This window comes from Ruditapes philippinarum, unplaced genomic scaffold, assembly GCF_026571515.1.
Source record: "Ruditapes philippinarum isolate M1 unplaced genomic scaffold, ASM2657151v2 ctg5941_1_1_1_1, whole genome shotgun sequence".
In the NCBI taxonomy this organism is placed as follows: Eukaryota; Metazoa; Mollusca; class Bivalvia; order Venerida; family Veneridae; genus Ruditapes; species Ruditapes philippinarum.
This window is the reverse complement of record NW_026854283.1, coordinates 35,622-55,511: the sequence shown is the minus strand read 5'-3', so window position 1 is coordinate 55,511 and position 19,890 is coordinate 35,622. Positions and strand designations below refer to the sequence as shown.

Genomic DNA, 19,890 nt, shown 5'->3' with positions numbered 1-19,890 from the left:
AAAAACCTGAATTTAAACATACATGATCTTTTCATTTCTCAATAGCTTTTATATTTTTGTTGTACTTCTATGATTTCAAGAAGATGTTGCTCGTCAGCAAATTATCTGAACCATCGGTTTCTTCTGTTGCTTTTTTAGGATTTAGTACAGTTATAGTGAATGAGTTTTTTGCATGAACGTCAAAATACTCTTCTGTTTACATTTTGCCCCTTTCATGAAAAATAATTTCATAATAAGATCTACTTTCCTCAGATAACAAACATCTAAACTGCTCTAAAACCATTATATATACGGTATACATGTACTACTAAAATTTGCCTTTCTCTAAAGAAGTAGAAATTTAATTGTTTCTTTTATGTTCTTAGGCATATTATTCTTTAAAGGATCAGGGCCAAGATCAGGATCAAATTTAGAAGCTCAAATATTTGCGTTTTCATATATATATTATATTTAATATACACTTGGTAAAGTTGGACAGTTTAAGAATAAATCTATTGTGATTGTACAATAACTGGGCATTTTACAGTTGATCCAAACATTGATCTTAATCCTAAAATTGATCCTTATTTTGATCCAATTAGTTTTTGTATTTGTTTTAAAATTCGTCTATTTCACCCCAAAATAAGGTTACTTCTTTGCAAATCAGCATTCTTTATTTTTCTCGATTAATTGCTGGAAACAATCTGTTGTAAGTACTAGTTTTGCTATAATTGGCCTAATTGGAGTAGTTTTTGTCTATCACAATATTCGGATTTCGATTATTCGAACCTATCGATTATTCGTAGTAAATTATCAGTCCTCAGCAATTTGAATAATCGGGGTTGGACTGTATAAGCGTTGTTAACGTTTGTATCGCATTTGGCATCTCTAAAGAACAGCTACATAACATTTTAAAGCAGCACCCTCAACATTCTAGCTAATTTTCATTAAAATCTTGAAAATGTATTAAAAAGTAAAATATGAAATGAACAAAGGAAGTATTTTACACATTGCAATTGACACTTACAGTCCATGTAAAATCAAAAAGAGTTGAAAATATAAAAAAAAGCCATTACTGCCTTAGCCACACTGTAAAATAATGGGATAAATACTGCAAAATAAGTCTTAAATGGCACATATTACGTGAATTATTACGTGAATCTTCTTTTATTTCTTTTCTCCTAAAATTTTAGTAAATTTCTCTCAAATTTGATTTCCTTGATTTCCACTCATCCCGTGTGCAGCTTTAATGTTTTCACTTTAAAATGAAATATTGATTGTTGATAAAAAAATGACCAGCGCTTACTATATTCTTAGCTTTGGATGTCGGTTCGGGTTTCTCTCCAGTACTTTTCGCACTTTGTGCCGCTCGTTCCGCTTCTCTTCGTCTCCTTTCTGAAATCAGAGAAATATTTGAGATATCAATACATTTGTATAGGTCTATCTATTCTAAAGCTCGTTAAAATTCTCAGATTGTAAATCATTAATATTAAATTGTCAAAATGACCAGGATCTTCAAAACATCTGCAGGCGCAACAGTTTCAAAGTATATACTTAAAAACATATGAGCCGCGTCACGACAAAACCAACATAGTGCGTTTGCGACCAGCATGGATCCAGACCAGCCTGCGCATCCGCACAGTCTGATCAGGATCCATGCTGTTCGCTTACAGACCCTATAACAAGTAAAGAAACTGATAGCGAACAGCATGGATCCTGATCAGACTGCGCGGATGCGCAGGCTGGTCTTGATCAATGATGGCCGCAAACCCATTATGTTGGATTTGTCGTGACGCGGCTCAAAGATTGTCTGCTGCGTATACTTAATAACTAGATGTTAAAATGTAGCCTGGAAGTGCTGTTAGATATTGCTTTATGCTGAATATATGTTGTTGTTGATGATGATAAGTGGAGACAATAATGATATACAATGGTTCATAAAAATCAATTATATCTATTACCAACTAAAGAGTCACATACTATTTAATCATAGCGCTACATGTATATGTAAAACCAGGTGTAGTGACATATCATAATTTCTTATGGTTATATACCCAGTTTTGAATTATACATTGTTTAATAAGTAATCATACATATATAGCAAGATTAGTGCTATATAATAATTAATCATTGTTATATACCCGATAAAGTGCCATAATATCATAATAATTACTCATGATTTTATACTTAAAATCGAGTATGTTAATAATTTCTCATGTTTATACATGTATAACCTATTTTGAGTAAGATAATAATTGCTCATGGCTATTTACCCGATTTTGAGTAAGATAATAACTGCTCATGGTTATATACCAGATTTTCAGTTAAATAATAATTGCTCATGGTTATATACAAGATTTTGAGTAAGATAATAATTGCTCATGGTTATATGTCAGATTTGAGGTTATATAATAATTAGTTATGGCTATATACCTGGTTCTGTGTCCGGAGGAAGTGAGTGTTTTGTTGTTTTCACCGTGGTTGATGCTGGTGTAGTTGTATCAAATAATTGTCCACGATAAACACATTTGGTTGGCAATTCCTGGTGATGAAAAAAGCAAACTTATGACTTTCTTAAAATATCTTATATTTTGAGTAAGTCCGATGTCATAGTTCTATTAAAAAATATTTTGTCGTTTTTATGAAACTTTATAAGCAAGTATGATAACATATCCCAAACAGAACGAATATAAGGCAGTTTTAAAAAATAGGCTACTTATTGACTTTATTGATAAGTTGAACAACATTTTTTAAGCGAGAATCTGGCGAGCAAATTGTTTTCTTTTTTACTAGTTCAATAAATTAAGTAATGAACGTTCACAAATACAATATTCTATTTATTAAATAAATAAAATAAGAACTCTTTATGGTAAAAAAGATTTATTTTTCACTATCACGATTTAAGTTTAACCGTTAATTTAAAATTAAACGCGTTTGTGTAACGCAAATGACGTTACGTCAAAATATAAACACGATCCTGCCATACAAATTTTACGGAGTCGCAAAAAAACGACTTGGGTTTGTGATAGATATTTTTACCAAAGAAGGAAAATGCACGAACAAAGATTAAACTAGAACTCCTCGAGTCGAATGTGTCGTCTTGTGAACAATATAGTTTAGGAGAAATGGCAAGGACAAAAATGAAATTTGAAAATCAACAAAGGGCAATAACTCAAAAAATAAGAAATGCAGAGTAACAGTTCATGTGCACTGCACTTCTTCTTAATGAGATCTATCATCCTATGAAGTTTCAAGTCCATAGCTTTTATACTTTAGGAGAAATGGCCCGGACAAAAATAAAGTATGAAAATTAACAAAGGGCAATAACTCAAAAAATAAGAAATGCAGAGTACCAGTTCTTGTACACTGCACTTCTTCTTAATGAGATCTATCATCATATGAAGTTTCATGTCCATAGCTTTTATACTTTAGGAGAAATAGCTCGGACAAAAATAAAGTATGAAAATTAACAAAAGGCAAAAACTCAAAAAATAAGAAATGCAGAGTACCAGTTCTTGTACACTGCACTTCTTCTTAATGAGATCTATCATCCTATGGAATTTCAAGTCCATAGCTTTTATACTTTAGGAGAAATGGCCCGGACAAAAATAAAGTATGAAAATTAACAAAGGGCAATAACTCAAAAAATAAGAAATGCAGAGTACCAGTTCTTGTACACTGCACTTTTTCTTAATGAGATCTATCATCATATGAAGTTTCATGTCCATAGCTTTTATACTTTTAGGAGAAATGGCTCGGACAAAATAAAGTATGAAAATTAACAAAAGGCAAAAACTCAAAAAATAAGAAATGCAGAGTACAGTTCTTGTACACTGCACTTCTTCTTAATGAGATCTATCATCCTATGGAATTTCAAGTCCATAGCTTTTATACTTTAGGAGAAATGGCCCGGACAAAAATAAAGTATGAAAATTAACAAAGGGCAATAACTCAAAAAATAAGAAATGCAGAGTACCAGTTCTTGAGCACTGCACTTTTTCTTAATGAGATCTATCATCATATGAAGTTTCATGTCCATAGCTTTTATACTTTAGGAGAAATGGCCCGGACAAAAATAAAGTATGAAAATTAACAAAAGGCAAAAACTCAAAAAATAAGAAATGCAGAGTACCAGTTCTTGTACACTGCACTTCTTCTTAATGAGATCTATCATCCTATGGAGTTTCAAGTCCATAGCTTTTATACTTTAGGAGAAATGGCCCGGACAAAAATTAAGTATGAAAATTAACAAAGGGCAATAACTCAAAAAATAAGCAGTGCAGAGTACCGGTTCTTGTGCACTGCACTTCGGGTTATTATAAGAAGCATGCATATCAAGTTTGAAGTCAATCCGACTTATAATGACTGACTAATGCTCCGGACAAGACTTAGGGGACGACGACACCGACGCCGACAACGACGCCGACAACGACAACGACGCCGACACCGCCGACAAAAGTAACCCCCATATGTCGACAAGGCGACACAAAAATGTCCCATTGTTTGAAAATCGTTCCATTGTTCCCATTATACCTTATTCAGCAAATTAATGAAGTATAAATCAGCAAATTAATGAAGTATAAATGTATGACAATATTTCCTTACAGCCATGATTATGGCCCATATGTCTTTTTGATAAAAGATAAACACTAAACAGACTTTGAAGAAGAAAACTAACCACTATTTTGACCGTCCTTCGAAACAGAGAACCAATAAGATCTTACCACAATTCTGGCAAATTCTGCATCTTCATTGGACAGTGGTATTGTTATGTTAACATATGTCTTCGGTAGAAAACTTGGTCCTTCGTTCGTAATGATGTATCTATGAATCAATCGAAGCATATTTGTGCTCTTTTCGTCAGCTTTGTATCTAAGTTGATCGGACGTTTCTTTGCTTAAAAAAAAAATAGAACACCATCATTTTTATCATGACATTACATTGATTTATGTTGATAAAATGCACGCCTGATAATAACATTTTCAAATATTTAAGTCTCTCTCTTACATTTGACTAAAACACTCGGGGATATTTCTTATTGGTATGACCTAGACATATTATTAAGCGACATGAGGTTTTTGACAGGTTTTTGTTTCATTTGAAATTTAAAGAAAGAAAAGAATATATCAAAATTGGAATTATGATAAATAGAATACCAAACAAGTGTCTGATAATAAATTTTATCAGGTTCGGCACGAAAGAAAATGAAGGACTCGGCAGAGCCTCGTCTTTCTTTTTTCCAAGTCTTGCCTGATAAATTTTGTAATAACAAACACTACCATGGTATTCTCTATATCATGGATCAAGGTCTTTCATTTCATTATTTCATACCCCCGAAGAGAGGCATACTATAATCGCAACGTCTGTCCGTCCGTCTGTCCATCCGCACTCACAGGACAGTAATTATGTGGCTAGAGGGACAATAGGTAACTGTTCTTTCTCTTTGATGTCATTCATTCCGTAATGCTTTTATGTGGCTATTTTCTTTTGTATGGCTAAAAAGAACAATAGAGAGAACAATAGAGTAGCCACGTAATTACTGTCCTGTGAGAACGTTCGTCTGTGCGTCCCAAATTAATTCGTGTCCGGACTGTAACTTTATCATATATTAAGGGATTTAAAAATAACTTGGCACAAATGTCTACCACATAAAGACAATATGTCGCGTCCAAGAACCACGTCCCTACCTCAAAGGTCAAGGTCACACTATCATTCTGAAGTTTCACATTATCGCAATTAGTGAAAATTGAATACACACTTTCGTGTTCGGACTGTAACTTTGTCATGCATTAAATGATTTTAAAACAACTAGGCATAAATGTCTACCACATAAAGACACTGTGTCGCGTCCAAGAATTACGTCTTTACCTCAAAGGTCAAGGTCACACTATCATTTTGAAGTTTCACATTATCATAATAAGAGAAAATAGGTTCACACATTCGTGTCCGGACTGTAACTTCGTCATGCATTGAATGATTTTAAAATGACTAGGCATAAATGTCTACGTATACCACATCAAGATGATGTGTCGCGTCCAAGAATTACGTCTCTACCTCATAGGTCAAGATCACACTATCATTTTGAAGTTGCACATTATCGAAAGTAGCGAAAATAGGTACACACATTCGTGTCCGGACTGTAACTTTGTCATGCATTGAATTATTTAAAAATAATTAGGCATAAATGTCTACCACAACAAGACGATGTGTCTCGTCTAAGAACTAAGTCTCTACCTCAAAGGTCAAGGTTACACTAACATTTTGATGTTTCACATTATCACAATTAGAATTAATAGGTACACACAATCGTGTCCGGGCTGTAACTTTCTCATGCATTGAATTATTTTAAAATAACTTGGCATAAATATTTCCAACATCAAGACGATGTGTCGCGTCTAATAATCATGTCCCTACATCAAAGGTCAATGTCACACTACCATTTTGAAGTTCTCATTATCACAATTAGAGTTTATAGGTACACACATTCGTTTCCGGGCTGTAACTTTGTCATGCATCGCAGGATTTTAAAAAAACTAGGCATTAATGTCTACCACATTAAGATGATGTGTCGCGACAAAGAGCCATGTCCTTACTTTCAAGGTCAAGGTCACACTTATAGTTTGAAGGTACTCATTCTCTCGAGAAGAGTTTGAAGATACACATTCATGTCCGGACTGTAACTTCGTCATGCATTGAAGGAATTTAAAAATAACTTGGCACAAATGTCTACCACATCAAGACAATGTGTCGCGGCTAAGGCTAATGTCCGTCTCTGTGTGTGTTTCCACTTACACAACAATCATGTCCGGACTATAACTTTGTCAAACATTGCGGGATTTTGAAATAATTTTTTGGCACACATGTCTATCTCATAACAACATTTTGTTGCGTCAAGGAACCGTGTCCCTTCTTCAAAGGTCAAGGTCACACTTATATTTTGAAGATATCATGCTATCACAACTAGAGATTACAGATACAATAATACAAAGAACAATATTCAGCAATTGGATACTTTCATTCTCTATTCTTTTCATAATACCTGCATGTTTAAGAAACATTTTTGGCGGCATTCGTCACTTGCGTGACAGCTCTTGTTACTTTTATTTTTCAAATCTGAGGAATCAACATTTAAAATTCCCTGCGTATTTAAACTTTAGAAATATGAATCAATGCATTTAATAATTAAGTGTTTAAAAATAATTTTCAAAGATCAATTAATCGAAAGATACAAAATAAAAGTATATCCGATTCCCAAAATGATAGTAAACACCCGATTAACTTCATAATCCAGGGACGCTGGTTCGATTCTCGGGGGTAGGTTGGGGGATCTCGAAATTGAGACTAGTGATCATTTGTCTCTAGCCGCTGATTTAGGAATCATGTTTAATAAGTAGTCGGAAAAATTGGAGAAATTAGTTAATTACTGGTCAGTTATCCAGCAAATCATGTAATGTTGAAAGACGAGATGTAACAAGAAATTAAAATCTGTTTAAATCGGCGAAAAGGAAAATAACAAAAAACAACAACAAACAAACGGAAACACAAACTTATACGATAAAGCACACGTGCACGTGGCTTTGTGGCTTTCGATGGGACTATTTTGTACATACTAGTAAAAACATACTCTGCCTGTATATGTACTGAATATTTCAGCTTCACAGCAATGGTTCTTTTGAAGTCGTTGTTGCTAGTGTCAACGTCTGAATTAGCCTGGTCAGCACGCATAGAAATCTGAAGCAAAAAACAAGTGGTTAATTGTCGTATTTTTATGTGTGTTCGCATGGCGCTCAATTCTTCGTAGACATATATGAAATATAATCTTAGAATTGATAAAAAAAGTTAAATAAATGTAGAGCTTGAAGCAAAAGGTATCCTATCACTTCGGAAACAATTCGATGGTAAACAGCATGTACTGAGCTATTGTAACATATACAGTATGTTGTCCTTTGTGCTCGGTATTCTTAATATTCTTACTGAAATTCGTTGGGCATCCATGGCCGAGATTTTGAGGTCGTTAATTCAACATCACTTGCCCCTTACCGCTGTGGGTTCGAATCCCTTAAGGGACTTTATATATTCTTTCATATGAGGAAGCTATCCAGCGAGCTTAGTTACGGAACGCCGATTGTTTTCCTCAGGTGTCATTTTGTGTCTGAAATAATGCTAGGAGGAGTACCTACGGTCTACCTCTATCAGAACACCTGGTGCGACGTAAAACCGAACTAAAATAAAATCACAATTGTTGTAAATCTTGTGCACGCAGGAAAACATTAACGGAAAAAAACAACATGCATTATCAGATAGAATCCCGTGGCCACTCGCACACCGTTGTTGTAATGCTTGACCTGTTGAATTTCTTAAATGGACTTGCACATATTGTTTGGAACAGTCCATTATCAATTCTAAGGGATATCTAAAGAAAATTCATATTTATATATTAGCCAGCAATATAGAGCCTGATAAAAATGCACGGATGTGGCAACGGCTAAGCACTGTCGGTTCTACTAGTTTAAGGATGTGACAAAGGTATACCACTTTATGTTTACCAGTTTAAGGACGTGCCAAAGGCAAACCAACGTCCGGTTCCACAAGTATTAGGATGGCAAAGGCTAACAAGTTTCGGTTCAACCAGCTTTAGGGCCACAATTAGATAATATGAAGGCAAATAAAAACTTACATGTATGCTTTCCTTCATTTTATTCAGGTCCATCCCAGGAATCAGGCGTTGCCTACTAATATCGTAGTACATTTTGATCTTCATGTTTTCATTTCTATCCAGCTTACTGTCTGCGGTACAGTTGACAATCGTGCTGGTTTGATGAGGAGATTCGTACTTGCAACTTGCACCAATAAGGCCATTATTCGGGCTGTACAGAAAACATTAAAATGTGAAGATATCATTATGAACATATAATGTGTAATATGTGGGAATGGCTCGGTAATACAGTTTCGGTAAATGATTTTCAAATGACTTAACCGCAGGCCACCTATTAAATTGTGTGTTGACTGAAAGCTAATACATGTATGTAGCAGTCTTAGTGGTTTGATAAATATCAATTTATTTGTCTATAGAACTAGTAGTATTTCAATATAAAAAAAATCTATTTCTTATACATACGAGGCATCTCTTTTCATCAACGTCGAGACTTCCCCACTAACGTTAGCTCTGTATGATGAATTAAAAAGATTCAGTACGTCGGCCGTTACCTGCAATTGATGTTCGTAGTTTACCATTGATATACCATTAGGGAAAAAACTTTTTCGAACTTAAAAATATACAAATATAAGAATGGTGATACAATGTGACTTTGATTATAAATGGACTAAAGTGTAAGTAAACAAGATCGGGGACAACGCTTTTTCACTTTTCTCAGTGCTGGATAGTTAAATAAAAGCAAAAGAGATAAAAAAATGTAATTTCAGGAATAAAATCTCTCACAATAAATAGTATTATATTAGGACCACAATCCATCACAATGTATATATAGGACCATAATGTAGGACCACAATCTGTAACAATGCTTATATAGGACCACAATCTCTCATAATGTATATATAGGACCATAATGTAGGACCACAATCTGTAACAATGCTTATATAGGACCACAATCTCTCATAATGTATATATAGGACCAAAATGTAGGACCATAATCTGTAACAATGGTTATATAGGACCATAATTTCTCACAATGTATAATTATATATGACCATAAAGTAGGACCACAAGCTGTAACAATGCTTATATAGGACAACAATTTCTCACAATGTATATATATATATATAGGACCATAATGTAGGACCACAATCTGTAACAATGCTTATATAGGACCACAATCTCTCATAATGTATATATAGTACAACAATTTCTCACAATGTATATATAAGACCACAATCTCTCACAATGCATATGTAGGACAAGTATTTCTTATAATGCATATGAATGACAACAATTTTCAACAATGCATAGAATTATATTGAACCATAACTTCTCACAATGCATATATAGAGCAACCATCTATCACAATATGTAAAACCACAGTATCTCACAATGCGTGTATAAGACCACAATCGCTCACAATTTATATATAAGACCAAACTTCATATAAGACGAGAAGTAAAGTCTCACCTGTAACATGTTAGCAGCATCAACGTACAAAACAGTATCATTACGGACATGTGTAGGTTTAACGCCATCCCTAAGCAGAAACATATCTACTTGAAGTCTAAGGTCGGATGTACACGTGTTGATATTATCACATTTCTTGTCAAATTTAGTCTTTAAAAAACATTAGATAAAATTTACTGTAAATAAAATAAAGATTTATACATATATGAAAAGGAAACGCGTCAACTTTAAAAAAATTAACAACGTTGACACCATTGAGAAACATTTGAATCGCAAATTATTGGGGATCATTATACTTGAATTAACCAAGCGATGGATTTTTTTTAAAGAAACTTAAAATAATGAATGTTCCTTTGACTTTTCAGTGACTTGATAATCATACCCACAGATAATGTAAATTAACAAATGGATCCGAATATACTTTAAAATATACAACATCTTAACTTTCGGTATAAATGGTAATATTTTAGTAAACATTCTGGGGGCGTCCAAGGCAAAGTGGTTACGGTCGTTGAATTCAAACCCCTTGCCAACGCTGTGGGTTCGAATCTAGCAAGGAACTTTGGATTCTTTATGTAATGAAAACGGAACGTCTGTGGTTCTACTCAAGTACCCGTTCGTGTCTGAAATAATGCCAAACTCCTCACAGCGGTTACGTGACGCTTTGCTACTTTAACCACTGCCACCAACTGAAATCACGTGATGATAGTTGTATCATGTGACAAAAACATGGCGGCCAGTTTCAGAACGTCAGGGATCCCATATCAAACTGGCAGATTTATAATTACATCCTTACCAGACAAAATAAGTTCAAGACACACAATTTGTTATCACTTTAAAACAAGTGCCGGATCAAATCTTTTTGTGCAATCATTCAATAACTGTTTATATTCTGCCATTGTTTACTATGCAAACGGTGTCACAGTGAAAATATCTTACGTTATGTTTACAAAATAATTTTTATACGAATATTTTTTTTACTTTCTTGTACATTAAGCATAACTATTTAACGAAAGAAAACTAAAATGATATAAAGTATTCTATTTTAAAATTAAAAGTGAAAAAAATATATCCGGCTATATTCGACCGAATTTACTTGTGGTGGCAGTGGTTACTGTACAGATCAGGGGAAGTAACCGCTGCGAGGAGTTTGAAATAATGCACGGAGGGTCACATGAGATATTCCGCCATCGGTAAAGCTGCAAAGTTGCCGTCATATAACCTTACAGTGTCGACCGGATGTAAAACGAAACAAAATTAAAAAGATAAAATAGTAAACCTGTCATTTTTGCTATGACTACGGTACAAAGAAACAAAATATGCATTTTAAAAAGTTACATGATGTAAATAAAATGAAAGCTACATTTTTAAAAGTCACTTTTCTATCAAATATCGATTCTTTTGATTCTTAACGATTAAGGTACATGTATAATAAAGTAACAATGTAAACATTTACATCTTCCAAGATTAGCGTGTTAACGTCTTTTGAAAGGATCGGATCAAGAACATCAAAATTGTCTTCACTAGAAGGTATAAGCTCAAAACGTCCTTCCATACGAACATTCGTCCAGGCATCCTTCGGTTCTGGTTTTCCTCTATACCTCTGAAAAGCGTCCAAAGATTGTTTTACTTAAATCCATGGTGCCTGATTTGTGTCATGTAGAATTTTGCACCGCCAGCCGCCCAAAGAAAGCACGAAAATACAACAAAGTGAGCACTTTGTCGTACTTTGGTTCCGCGGAGCGCCAGGCGAAATCACGAAAGCACGAAAATACGACAGAGTGATCACTTCGTCGTATTTTTGTGTTTTCAAATAAGGGTGCCATGGCATAAATTAACCACCATACAAATCGAACCAAAAATTCACAGAAAAATAGTCCTTTTAATTCTGGATATATATCTTTATTATTCTTGATTTATTTAATCAATGAAAGAATATCAAATTTTATGTTTTTATTTTTTTATTCTTGAGTGGTGTTCATTTGTTTAAATAAAGTTATACAACATAATTTCGGGTAATAAAATGCTAGGTGATTTTCTTATCTCATTTAATTATACCACACGTAAATGTTTTAATTAATATACAGCCTAATGTGACATCATATTCCCGAAGGGCGAGTAATCTGTTTAGACTTAAGAAAACGTAATGTTCTAGTTCTCTCCCCTGATAAAAATCAATGATTAAGGTGATAAAACAAAATATATAGTAAGCGATTATAAAGCAATCGTCTCATATAGGAAACAATTATATCTATATAGTAAATAAAGACATTACCTTCACGTCCATTATATACGTTTTATTGTGTACACTGGGTCCAGAGAGTGTAATATTCTCTGTAATAATGTCCTGTTTATCAAAATATCTAAATGAAACTCTACTCCATCCTTCTTTGCTCTTATGTAAAGTGTCAGAATCCAGTGTCCATTTAAGGTCTGTGTAAATAAATATATATATAAATGAATAAATAATAAAAAGTGAATGAATAAATGAATTAATGAATAAATAAATAAATAAGTAAATAAATAAATAAATAAAATGTTTTTTTATGTTTGTTTCCAGTTTTTAAAAAAAGGATTCCTATATTGATGCTGGTGAGACGATCAAGGTTGACTCTATAACTGATATCTGTTTTATCTCCCTAACATGGGTGGCTGTGTGGTTAAAGTCAAGGACTTCAAACCATCTGCCCCTCACTGCTGTGGGTTCGAACCCCGCCAGGAACTTTGGATTCTTTCATGTGAGAAAGCTATCCAGCTAGCTTACGAAACGTCGGTGGTTCTACTCAGGTTCCAGTTCGTGCGGAGGAACAACGTAGGTCGTTTTTCGACCAGGAAAGCTGGAAAGTCGCCGTATGACCTAAGCTGTGTTAATGCAACGTAGAAACAACCAAATAATAATAATAGTAGTAGTAGTAATAATAATAATAATATAAACATTAATTGATTTAATATATATATATTAAGGCAGATAGATAGGGATTGTTCATTTATATATCAACTGTGCAAAAAAAAAGGTTTATACATGGACAATAATGCAATTATTTTCACTAAATGTAGTTAAAGTTAATTGGTCTACAATTATTGTCACAGTTTCCAAAATTATTTCAATTTTTCATAAAATACTATAGAAATGTATCAATTTAATATTTTTATAACATATTGCTTGAAATAAAAAATGTTGATAACGCTCTAAGTGAATTAGTATGATCAATTTTATGATGAATAGTATAATTTTGTTCTAGAACACTTTATCATCTGCTAGATACATATGAGCCGCGTCACGACAAAACCAACATAGTGCGTTTGCGACCAGCATGGATCCGTGAAGTCTGATCAGGATCCATGCTGTTCGCTTACCAACTCTATTACAAGTAGAGAAACTGATAGCGAACAGCATGGATCCTGATCAGACTGCGCGGATGCGCAGGCTGGTCTGGATCCATGCTGATCGCAAACGCACTATGATGGTTTTGTCGTATCGTGGCTCATATGTTTAATTTCGGAATTCACACTTACCAACAGCATATATGTTAAATGTTTCCGTGGTATGTTGTTATGTGTGATACTTGAAACTATTAGCGTAATTATTTATTGAATTTCACACCTTCAATTTTTTAACATAAAACTTATATCAGTGTCTATTCTAGGAGAGGGGATGTGGGCATACACTCATATTTTTGAACCCCCCCCCCCTATTTTTTCAGAGGCAGGGGCAAATTTTACATAGAGAAAGGAAAAACATTAACAAATGTAACAAATTCTCACTTAGATAAAAATCCCCCCTGGTTTTCGAATCCTAGAATAGACATGTAGACACTGCTTATATCATGCTTCATGAACTTACAGACATTGTCCACTTTTCCTTTCCTACTCCCGACCGATTCAAAGCGGAACTTGGCTATTACAGTGAAGCAGAGAGTTTCTTTATCAGCGGAACAGGCTAAGAGGGAACCGTTTAAAGGTATTGGATTTGGAGTCATTTCAATTTCAACGAAAACATTGACTATTGGCCTCCCTCTAAACACTAACGCAGTGTCTGACTCGTACGCTCCAACAACGAAATCTGTTGACAAAAATAAGGGTATACTGTTATAGATGTAACCTTCCATTAAGGGGTTTCTTTTTCTTAAATATCTTTGCATTCTATTTATTTTTAAAATTACAAAAAAAAAAATCAAAAAAAAAATTTAAAATAGTAACATAGCTTAATAAAGGCCAAGCAGACTACAGTATACATTTTTTACCTAGAAGGTGAAAACAAATGTCTTACAACAATTCCTAATATTATCCCCATAACATAGTAATTGTATTAAACATAGTAAAAAGCGTACCTCTCACAACCCAAAGCGTAGAAAAAAACATGCCCTAATCACACCTATAGCTAAAAGTCGATGTACACAGAAATCTAGGCCGAGCGACGCCACTGAAAATGTACCATGAGTCTGCCCTCAACATAGACACTTTGGGTGTGGAGGTAAAAAAAAATTGTATATTTGTCAATCACAGGACATATTCTTTGTCATATGTATCAATAAAACTTCATTTAAAGCTGTTTTGAAAGAAGAAAAAATCATATTTCAGCTTGTATCATTATAGACGTCTTTTATAATTTATGTTGAAATATGTTTTTTCTTGTTCAAAACAGATTAAATAAACCTGTCCCGGCGGTAGGTATAAATAAAAGCACAAACAACATCACAGCCACAAATGATGAGGAATTTTGTGGTATCAAAACAGTACAAAATACAATTCCTAGACAGTATAATATTACATAGTTTAAAGATACCTGGGAAAGAATTGTCATCAATGTCTTCATCACCGTACATGCTCCAGCCAAATGATCGTAAACCAATGTCAAGATCACGACCTGTTAATCAAATTGAATAAAATAATTCGCACAGTGCAATATATATGATACAATCATATAGTATATATACAGCAATTATTTTTTTAAAATAACAGTACAAGGGGTGTTCAAATAGGAATGCAAGTGGGTCAATTTTCAGTAGTGCTTAACAAACAGTGCCAAAATAATTAAAAACTCACTACCATGTGATATAAAAAAAGTTTTAGTCTTTTAATCCATTTCTTTTTAAATGCGTTTTTTTTAAAAATCTTTTCCGATGTATATTGTCCAGACACTGGAAAAAGCCGAACCGAGATTTTTTCGCGTTTGATATTTTCTTCTAGTAAGGAGGTTTTTTTGAGCCTCGGATATAGGAATAAGTCACAAGGGACAAGATCTGGCGAATAAGGAGGGTGAGGAACCTGAGACCACGGAGACAAGTTGCTGGTCGACGGTTTTGGAAATATTTCTTCAATCTATAAAGGACCTTGCCTTTGTAAAACTTGGCATTTACAGACTTAACCTTTGGTACGGCAATTTGAATAGCAGGACCTTGATTGGTAAAGAAAATTATAAACATGGCCTTTTTGACGCCCGTGGTGCGTTTTGCTAGACAAGGTCCTTGACTTTATTTGGTTGCCCATATTTTGTAATGTATCTTTCACTTGGGCCAACGTCTCATCGCCAGTGATGATATATGCGAAAGATCGAGTGTTGTATTTAGGGAACTGTTGAAACAATTATTTCGAGCAAGTTTTTTGCTCTTTTGTAAGGAGATGGGGTATCCATCTGGCATTTATCCTTTTTATTTTTAATTGACGTCTGAAAATTGTATGAGACGGCTCCTACAGAGATGCCAACGCATTTAGCTATAGACCTAATCAGTAGCAATCAAATCCTTTACCTGTTCAACCATCTTTGGCAAAGTTGCAGTTTTCGGACGGTGTGCATGAGGTGCATCTTTTATCCACACCACTTTTAAATTTCTTACACCACCGTGTGACAGATGAAAAACCAAGTTTATTGCCCCCATAAACACGACATATTTCATTAAATATGTCTTTCGCCTTTATAACAAGAATATAGCATTTCTTAATATAGGACGTTTATGTCAGTGAAAAGAAACGTTTTTTGCTTTAGTATACACGGGTAGATAACGTTAATCGAGCTATTGTCAAAGCTAGACTCAACTGATTTACACATGTATTGTATCAATTGTCATACAAAACATGTTCCGTGCAAAACGTGGTTAAAAGCGAGATAATGGACTAATTGCATTCCTATCTGTACACCCCTAGTAAATAGCCAAAAACATAAAAATAATCAAAATACATAATACGTAAGAAATACTTACAGTTCAGATTTTAAAATTATATGGAATTATTGGCTAAAACTTTCGTTCTTTTAATGTAGCATTTTAAATGACGTAATGATTGCCTCCGTGTTATTTATAGTCTGAAATTAACATTAAATGATGACTATTTCATATAGCCAGGTAATGCCATTTTCCCAATTATCAGACGGATGACTGTTTTTTGTTGTTGTTTTTCTTTATAAAAAACAAATGAAAATGAAGTTTATAAGAATATTCAGATTTACATTGATTATGGATTTGAATTTATAGAGTTTTGTGTCGATTGAAGTGATTACATACATTCTGAAGGTTAATAAGATTCACAACTTAAACAGTACTGCAGTTGTGTTGCGTGTTTGTCAAATCCAAGTTGGATCTTTTAGTTAGCTACAGAAAGTGTTTTTACGGATTTATATCATTTGGAACTAATTAGCAGTATTTTGTTGACGATTTAACTTTCACAAAGTGATTGTAGTGAATGGATACAGATGCGGTAATTTCAAAGCTGTTGATGTAATGCTGACGTCATAAGAGACATGTAAGTAGGTACTTTTTTTTCCTTTGTGTTTCAATGCTTTTATGATTAAAGTATATCCTCGGGTGGCCATGATTCGGTTCCTAAAGCATTTTACAGCGCTAGTTTGATACACTACACTTCCTTATGATCCAATCGTTCTATGATAAAGAAATTTTGTAGATACATTAAATTTACTTTGGTGTATAAAAATATACAACTGTTTTCTTTATTAATACTTTCTTACATACGCAGTAAGGGGTTCGACTCTAGGACAGGGACGAATTAAGGGCATCCGACGATAAAGTTTTTTAATCCACAGTTAGAAATGTGGAACTTAAACCCATTCAACATACATGTCAATACAAAATCAAACAATTCTAATATTGCAATAATGTATTGAAGTATAGTAGGGTAGTATAGAGGGTCCTGGAGAGTGTGTGTGTGTGTGTGGGGGGGGGGGGAGTGGTACACTGAGGTTAGGGTTTGGTCAACGCCGATAATCTTTGGTTTATTTGTTATTGTATTGCAATATTGTCAATATTGAAAACACATGAATTGTATCAATTGCGAGTTTACACAGCCATCTATGCAAAACATGTTCATTTTTCGTAAGCGAGATACACCCCTCGTAAAAAGCCAAACATAAAATATAATCAAAATACATAAATAAGAAATACTTACAGTTCAGATTTTAAAAAACATGAATTTTTTGGCTAAAACTTTTCAAATGTAGCATTTTAAATGACGTAATGATTGCCTCCGTGTTATTTATAGTCTGAAATTAACATTAAATGATGACTATTTCATATAGCCAGGCAATGACATTTGCCTAATTATCGGACGGACGATTGTTTTTGTTGTTGTTTTTTCTTTATAAAAAACAAGAAAAAATGAAGTTTATAAGAATATTAAGATTTACATTGATTATGTATTTGATTTTTTTGAGTTTTGTGTCGATTGAAGTGATTACATACATTCTGAAGGTTAATAAGATTCACGAGTTATACAGAACTGCAGTACTGTAGTGTTGCGTGTTTGTCAAATCCAAGTGGGATCTTTAAGTTAGCTACAGAAAGTGTTTTTACGGATTTATATCGTTTGCAACCAAGCAGTGTTTTGTTGACGATTTTAACCCTATCAAAGTAAGTGTAGTGAATGGATCAAGATGCAGTAATTTCAAGCTGATGCTGTTATGATGACGTCATTTGAAACATGTAAGTAGGTACTTTTTTTTCAATGATTTTATGAATATTATAGTTTCATCCACAGCTTATCTACGCGGGACCAAGCTCTGTCCCCCAAGATACCCCCCTCCCTCCCCCATGGACCCTCAATGCTACATACATATACTTAAACCTATTCAAGGTACAGGTCAATGCAAAATCAAACAACTCTCACATTGTATTTACATGCATTTTGAATGGGCTAACGTATTATAGATCCCACACCGATAACATGTGGCTTAATCGTGTTTTGTTTGTATTGCAATAATTTAAATATTTACAACTTGTTCCATACAGTTATGACACTGAAAAATAGCCTCGGTTACAGTTACCGAGTGTGCATAGAAAAACCGGAAAGCACAGAATAGCACCGAAAAACCAGAAAGCACTCAAAGTTCTCATAAAAACATATGACAACTTTTTTTTATTGGTTTGAAAGTGTTACCAATCGATTTATTAGATCAAAATCTTTCAGAAAAGTCATTTTTATAAATATTCTATGATTATTATTACGAGTATTTAGGAAAATAGATATATCGAGTGCTTTTCGGTCCTGTTAAGTTACATGTACTTTACCGAATAGCATTCTAGTTCCTCAAAGTAATACATGCAATCTTTATTTCATTGGCGCCTAGGTTATAGTTACCGATACTGATAAAGAACCTAGGTTATAGTTATCGATACTAATAAATAACCTAGGTTATAATTACGGATACTGATAAAAAGCCTAGGTTATAGTTACCATACTGATAAATAGCCTAACTTATTGTAACCGATAAATAGCCTTGGTTATAAACTGTGGTACTTGAATACTTTGCCATCTCCCAACGTACTTCGGTTTGTGGATGGTTTCCTTCATTGTTTTACATTACTTTTCAGGAAGTGACTTGATACGAGTAAAATTATCTTTTAATACTTTTTTGTACACTTAACAATGGATAGTTTTTTCTTCAGCCATTTTTTAACACTTAGCATTGGATGTTTGAGACCTATTTACTTCCCACTTTTGCATATAGATGACTTGTACTGGTCTGTAATTTTGTGTTTGTATGACAAAATCAGCATTATAGCTTAATTATCTGAGAAGTTATCAAATATACTCAACATCACTAATTCCGTGTCATCACTTAGTTCACGGAAATGTGACTAGTGTAAAAATTTGTCAGAATTGATATAATTTATTCGTACATCTAAACAACAAATTTTTATGCAAAATATTTTAAATCTTTAGATTTTTACGTTAAACAGAACAACATTTTACAAATTTCTGCAAAAAGCTACAATAGTCCATAAAATTTTTGCGTATGTTGGAAACAATCATCATTTTCTAAATGTTCTTGTTTGTTGAAAAAATAAATTTTGAGTCACAAAGTAAAAATAGTTTTGATATTTAAAATTGAGCAGTATACCCTGTAGAAATTTTAACTGAAACATGAAAAAACTATAGTGTAACACCATTTACCGCGATTTAAATGATGACATACTGTTTTCAAAATGGCCGACACATGGTCTACATCTGACCCATTAAAACTAATTTGGATTGAATATATTGTTGTTTCCTTGTGTCATATAGTAAAACAATACCTAAATGTTACAGCATATGACAGTTTTAAAGCGTTAGGTACCGTGAACTAAGAGGAGCACAGTATATTTAGTGATAAAACTATTGTTTGGTACAATAAACCACAGGCAGTCGGTGCGTGGCTTGGATGGTATACATGTACATGAATATGACCACACCCACTCTTCATAAATAAGATATTTTTTTATTTATTCTTTTACAAGACATGTATGATTAATTTATGGAAACTTTATAACTATAAAAACTACTCCACACGATTTCAC

At 33.6% G+C, this 19,890-nt stretch overlaps 1 protein-coding gene across 1 annotated transcript in view; it reads right to left on the bottom strand.

The window, feature by feature from the left end:
- Nucleotides 1–1,285: 1,285 nt before the first annotated feature.
- Nucleotides 1,286–19,890, bottom strand: part of LOC132739646 (integrin alpha pat-2-like) — a gene marked incomplete at its 3' end in the record, with an annotated part of 33,066 nt that continues 14,461 nt past the window's right edge. The window contains 11 exon segments of the mRNA XM_060727398.1: nt 1,286–1,374; nt 2,413–2,521; nt 4,704–4,875; nt 7,604–7,710; nt 8,657–8,846; nt 9,098–9,186; nt 10,106–10,255; nt 11,562–11,708; nt 12,381–12,538; nt 13,950–14,168; nt 14,892–14,972. Coding sequence (XP_060583381.1) covers nt 1,286–1,374; nt 2,413–2,521; nt 4,704–4,875; nt 7,604–7,710; nt 8,657–8,846; nt 9,098–9,186; nt 10,106–10,255; nt 11,562–11,708; nt 12,381–12,538; nt 13,950–14,168; nt 14,892–14,972 — 1,511 coding nt within the window.